Source organism: Alexandromys fortis, unplaced genomic scaffold (assembly GCF_014885135.2).
Source record: "Alexandromys fortis isolate MF-2015 unplaced genomic scaffold, M_Fortis_MF-2015_v1.1 scaffold_3, whole genome shotgun sequence".
Classification (NCBI taxonomy): Eukaryota; Metazoa; Chordata; class Mammalia; order Rodentia; family Cricetidae; genus Alexandromys; species Alexandromys fortis.
The window spans coordinates 11,645,016-11,651,452 of record NW_026067909.1 but is presented as its reverse complement, the minus strand read 5'-3'; the positions used below and the strand labels follow the sequence as shown (position 1 = coordinate 11,651,452).

At 49.9% G+C, this 6,437-nt stretch overlaps 1 protein-coding gene across 4 annotated transcripts in view; it reads left to right on the top strand.

The window, feature by feature from the left end:
• Cars1 (cysteinyl-tRNA synthetase 1) overlaps window positions 1-6,437 on the top strand; it is a 56,963-nt gene that overhangs the window by 32,516 nt on the left and 18,010 nt on the right. For all 4 annotated transcript variants that reach the window (XM_050137158.1, XM_050137157.1, XM_050137156.1 and 1 more), the window contains 3 exons: window positions 856-996; window positions 1,845-1,933; window positions 3,241-3,362. In XM_050137158.1, coding sequence (XP_049993115.1) covers window positions 856-996; window positions 1,845-1,933; window positions 3,241-3,362 — 352 coding nt within the window. The remainder of the gene's footprint in view (window positions 1-855; window positions 997-1,844; window positions 1,934-3,240; window positions 3,363-6,437) is intronic.

Genomic DNA, 6,437 nt, shown 5'->3' with positions numbered 1-6,437 from the left:
CCCTCTCTCTCTCTCTCTCTCTCTCTCTCTCTCTCTCTCTCTCTCTCTCTCTCTCTTTCTTTCTTTCTGTGTTGTTGTTGTTAGTTTTTTGTTTTTGTGGGGTTTTTTTGAGACAGGGTCTCTCTCTACGGTCCTGGCTATCCTAAAACTCACTATATAGACCAGGCTGGCCTCAACCTTACAGAGCTCCTCCTGCCTCTGCCTCCCGAGTGCTAGGATTAAAGGTGTGCCACCACATCTGGCTTCCTCATTTGTTTGTTTATGAGGCAAGATCTTGCTGTCCAGTTCACGCTGGCCTTAAATTCATAATAGTGCTCCTGCCTCAGCCTCCCTAGTGCTTTGAGTAAAGGTATGAGCCACTGCACCCAGCTTCTTTTTGCGTTTTCTGTACCCCCTGCCCCTTCATGTGGGGAAGAGTGTGAGCACCCTTAAGAGATCTGCCTTGCTACTTCCAGGAGTGCTGACAGCAGGGCCAACCTGTGTGGCTCCCTGAATCCTTTCCTGCCAGTGTCCTCTGTCCTCCCTGGTACCCTTGCTCTGCCTGGTCATCTGCTCTTTGTTCCCTGCCCTTTGCCCTTTGCCTCATGCTTCTGTGATGGAGTGCAGACTGCCAGTGGCCTCACAACCCTACACTGCTGAATGTTCAAGACATTCATCCCAGGAGGGCTAGGACAGTCGTTTTCTCAGCCAGCACGAGTACAGTTGGAACATCTTTCACACCAACAGTGGGAGATGGCAACTCATGGATCCTGCTCTGCAAGGCTGGCTTTGACCTCAGGGTGCTGATCGGTCCTGCCATATTGCCATGTGTGCTTGCATGAAACCTAGCCCATGTGTGGATGTCCTTTCTCTTAGGTATTGCTGGAGGAAGCAAAGGACTTGCTTTCTGACTGGCTGGATTCTACAGGTGGCAGTGAGGTGACTGACAATTCTATTTTCTCCAAACTGCCCAAGTTTTGGGAAGAAGAGTTCCACAAAGACATGGAAGCCCTGAATGTGAGTGTCTTGGATTGCCTGGTCCTTGCTTTCTCAGGCCAAGCCCTGCTTTCCAAGTTCTGATTTTGGTAAAGCCACAAAGCCTGTGATCCACAGTGTCTTCATTTTGCAAGCTCGGTGAGTGGCTAAGTAAACGTTGAACTTGAATGAGGGGTGAGGAGATGCTTCTCCTTGTTGAGTGGTCTCGTGTGTATTCCCATGCCTGGCACTTAGGGCTTCCTAGAAAAGAAGTCAGAAACCTGGAGTGGAAGCCAGCTGTGGCAACACACTCCTGTGTTCCCAGCACTCAGGAGGCAGATGCAGGAAGATCTCAAGTTCATGGCCAGTCTGAACTGTGTTGTGTGATCCTGCCTCAAAAAATAAAAAAGCCTTTAATCCTAGCAGTTGGAAGGCAGAGGCAGATAGATATCCCCTGGTCTCCAAAAAGAAAAAAAAAAGAAAAAAAGATACGCAAGCAAATGGGGGATCAAGTGGGATGAGGACTCTGAGAAGGCAGGACAAGTCCGTGTCACAGTTTTCATGACTGCCCAGAGGCCAATGTCAGGTATCCTAAGCCTCCTCTGCCTGCTGGTCCAGACAGGGAAGGACAAGTCTTTCAGTCTTCCCTGTGTTTCCTTTCCTGCTGAAACATTTTTCTAGCCCTTTCCTTTTATTTTGAAACAGGGTTTCGATGAGCTTTCCTTGTGGGTCTTGAACTTGTGATCCTCCTGCCATGGTCCCCCAAGTAGTTGGAATGCTGTGTCTGTGCTGTTGATTCTGGCAGTCGTGTGGTTTCCAGGGAGTGTACTCAGTGGAGGCTGAGGTCTTGAGACTGGTCGGGAGAAAGCGCTGAGACTCTGTCCCCACAGGTTCTCCCTCCTGATGTCCTGACCCGGGTCAGCGAGTATGTGCCAGAAATTGTGAACTTCGTCCAAAAGATTGTGGACAATGGTTACGGGTGAGCATGAGAAACCTCCCCTCCTCTCCCCTGCCAGGCCAGTCAGCTCCATGGGGAGAGTCTAGATGCGGGGCCACACCTCCCTCCTCAGCACAGCACCTGACTAACTCTGCATTTCACTCCAGCTCTGCTGCAAGAACTTGGATTTCTATAAGGATGGTTCATGACATACATGGTACATGCCATTGTCACAAGCATTTAACTGGGAAAATTGAGTCAGGAAGCTAGCTCCCAACAGCCATTCTTTTGAATGTTGGAAGGCCTATGCTCAGGTGTCCTAAGGCTCCTCCCCCTGCAGGCCCCAGACTGGAAAGAAAGGTCTTTCTGTCTTCCATGTGTCTCTTTTCCTGCTAAGTCAGTCAGGGTGGGGAACATCATGCTACTGAGCAATGAGAATTCTTAGTGGCCCAGTGGCCTCTCCTGGCTGTTACCAGGAAGACCTGGCCCTGTTTCTGCTTGAAAGCTTTTAGAGTCAGGGTTAAGTCATTGGGGCCAGAGCGGCATGATAGTAAGCTTGGACACTGCAGGGCCCCTGGAAACATCGGTACTATTCAAACCCTTTGTATGTGTCCTATTACCTGGCTGTGACTTTAGTGCAGACATTACCCAGCTCAGGGTTACTGCTACAGCATGCCCAGCATGCTAGAAATGCTGACTGACGTGTGGGAACTTGCCCACATCCAACATTAGGAGTTATGGATGAGACCCTGGCGCCTACTGCTGCTGCACTACTGGACCTGGCCTCAGGTCACTTCTCTACTCGTTGGCTGCACAGGCTAGAGAAAAGAGGACTGTTGACGGTGTGTGCTACAGAGCTATCTCCGAAGTGACAGTGCCACCTCACCCCATGTGACACATGGCTGCAGGGCAGCAGGAGACACTGGTCCAGCCAAGTGGCAAGCCTGGGTCAGGGAGGACACTCCTGTGCTAGAATATGCTAGCGACACATGGAGAGCCATGACAGGATCACAAAGTAGATAGAATGCACAGAGAGAGAGAGAGAGAGAGAGAGAGAGAGAGAGAGAGAGAGAGAGAGAGAGAGAGAGGAGAAGGTGTGTCATATCAGGTTGCGAGCTACAGTGCACCAAGCAGAGGGTCTGTGTGGGACACCCTGCCTGACACTGAGGCTGGCCATCTCTGCCTCAGGCGGCATCCCTGTTGTTCCTACTCAGCCCTTGCAACTCTGGCTTCTGACTTGCTGCAGAGGGCAGAGACTTGGTGGCCTTGGTCCTTGGCCCTTCCCGACCCTCCAGGCTTTCCCATAAGTGCTGTGGTGTGTCTGAGAGCACCTTTCCTCTTATTTCCAGCTATGCTTCGAATGGGTCAGTCTACTTCGACACAGCCAAGTTTGCTGCTAGTGAAAAGCACTCCTATGGGAAGCTGGTGCCTGAGGCCGTTGGGGACCAGAAAGCTCTTCAGGAAGGGGAAGGTAAGAGCTCCTGCAGCATGTGTGGAAGCAAAGCTAGGCTGCTCTTCCTCACTCACAGCCTACACCAGGTCTCTACCTCTGGGTCCTGGTGGGTGCCCATGTACACTTCACAGACACATGGAGAGCAGGCTGCTTCCCCTAAAGGAGTCTCAGGGGTTTTCTGCTCAAGATGGTGTCGCTTAAGAAACAGAAGTTAGCACTGCACTGAGAGTCCTGGGCCTTCAGCTGCTGTGGCAGGCACTTGTCAGAGAGGCCCTGGCCCTGGCCCTAAGCTATTCTGATGGAGCACCTGACACGGAGGCCTCAGGGCCTGCCTGCCCTACTATGACAGAGTATATGACTTAGATGTGTGTGCAATGATGTGTGTTAGGCGATCTTTTTTTTTTTTTAAGATTTATTTTTATTTATTTATTTATTTATTATGTATACATACAGTGTTCTGCCTGCATGTATGCTTCCATACCAGAAGAGGGCACCAGATCTTATCACAGATGGTTGTGTACTGGGAATTGAACTCAGGACCTCTGGAAGAGCAGTCAGTGCTCCCAACCTCTGAGCCATGTTTAGCACCATGTTTAGCGATCTTATTTCAAGTGTTCTAAACATGGGTGTCAGCATTTTCCTGGATCAGGCAGGATCACATGACAACATTGTTCAGAAGTCTTTACCCACAGTGAAGCTAAGGACCGTCTCACAAAACCCAACGTTGGGAAAGCACACCATTAAGATGAGGAGAAACTTTGATGCCAGATATATCTCCCACTGACCCCTTATTTCTAGAGGTTGAATTAGCCATGAAAATGTAGGCTTTGTATAGAAATATCAGCTGCGGGGCTCTATTTTAAAGAAATATCAGAATTTGAAAAAACAGAAAATAAAAAAATTAGAAAAAATCTGGGTGGTGGTGACACATGCCTTAAATCCCAGCACACAGGAGGCAGATCTGTGAGTTTGCGGGTAGCCTGGCCTACAGAGTGAGTTCCAGGATAGCCAGAGCTGTTAAACAGAGAAACTCTGTCTCAAACCCTACCCCCCCCCCCAAAAAAAAAATCAGAATTGAAAAGTTCAACAAACAAAACACGGAAACCTTGACAAGAGAGAAGCTAAGCCAGTTCAGCATTGATACTGGGTCCGGTGGTGAATAGGTGTCGTGTTCGGTATTAAAGAGGTGGCTTTATAGTGATAAAGCTGAGAGGGCTCCAGGGCCAGACACCAACACAGCCTAGAGCAGCCTTACATCCTTTGCAGAAACACAGAGGCTGGGAGGCAATGGTTAACAGCGGAACAAAATTTCAAATGTATTAACAGGCATGGTTGAAGGAATCAAACTGCATCTTTCTCTGTTTAAATTTTGTTTTTAATGTATATAGTATTTGCTTACATATATGTCTGAGCACCATGTGCGCCTGGTGCCTGAGAAGGTCAGAACATAGGGATGTCAGACCCCCTGAAATTGAAATTACAGATGGTTTTGGACTGCCATGTAGGTGCTGGGAACCGAAGCCAGGTCCTCTCAGAGAGCAGCCAGTGCTCATAAACACTGAGCCGTCTCTCCAGCCTCTGGGATCCTTCCTTTTAAGCCCCCAGACCACAGGCCGGGTACAGAAGAAAGTTTGAGAGTAGTCCCAAACAATCCTTTCATTGTCCGACCAAGGTGCAAGTCTGCAGGCCTTTGTGCTCCAGGGATGGGAGACTGGCAAACTATCTGAGGTTTCTACTCCTGAGTCCCTCAGAGGCACAGGAGGCAGGTGTAATGCTGGCCACTGAGCATGTGTCAGAGGCACGGGAGGCAGGTGTAATGCTGGCCACCGAGCATGTGTGTCTGTGAATAAGCCAAGAGAAAGGAATGAACCAGGCAGTAAGGCAGAAAACTAGCAGAGAGGGGCAGTGCATGGAGAGCCAGCAGAGGAGCAAAGGTAAAGAAAGGCAGGTTAGTGGAGGACTTTGTAAGCTAGAAGCTGGCTCTCCGCAGACAGAAACATGAAAACCTGGCTGCCACCTAAAGTGCAAAAGAGGCCAGCTGAAAGAGCTGATGTGCAGCCTCAAGAACTGTGGCTCTGGCTGCTTCTTGCTGACAGAGGAACGGCAGGAAGAACTGGAGCCAGGCTGAGGTCTGTCCTGAGTGCCTCATGTATCTGCATTTCTCTTGAAAAGATTATTTTCATTCTGCAGATGAGCACACCAGATTGTCTCTGGGCCAGGAGGTGATGGCGGAGTCCTGCCAAGTGTTCTGCGTTCAGTACATGTCCCACATCTGGAGCTGATGTTATAGGATGCCCTAGCAGTGCCTCCCTCCGCCACAGCTTAGGGGCATCAAGCCTGGGCACTCAGTTCCTGAAAGATGGAACTGCATTCAGATCCCAAGTTAGCAAGTGTCCTTCCTATTCCAGGGCTTCCAAAGGACCCCCTGGATACAAGGATCAGGAAGATGCTTGCAGTTCAGGGCCTAAGTCTGGGGTGGAAAAAGGTGTTTGCTCTATCCATTCACCTAACATAGGCTTGTTCATCCGTGTTGGGGACCAAGTTCCCCTCTCCACAGCAGCTCTATCTACAGGTCCTTCATGTCACTTCATGTGACAGTGCTATCCTCTTGGCTCTCCAGCCATCTTTTACTTGTGTGTTGCTGTCCAAGTGCCTCTGGCTAGTGGTTCCCTCCACTACCCCCTGGGGGTCTCAGAGGATCTGCCTGGAAATGCACCCAGCAGGCACCTTGTTCACATGACTGAGGCATTCACCTGGTGCTTTGGGAATGCAAGAAGGAGTGTCACCACTGACCTCCTGTGCTGTGCACAAAGTGGTGCACAGCAACTCATCCATGCCTTCGCTCTTCTGGAAACCAGCGTACTGGCAGCTATGTGTGTTGTTGACCCTGGGTGCACCAGTGAGCCGCACACCTTAGCTTCAGCCCAGAGTGCAATAATCTCTCCTACAGATATGGAGTTCAGAGCTGAAGAGGCAGGTGTATCTCTAGGACTGCCAAAGTAGCGGAGACCCTGGCCCAGAATCAGACTTAAGAGCTAATAGGTAGTGATTGCTGTTCATGTCTGTCACAAGTTAATTGGTTAACGAGAAAGA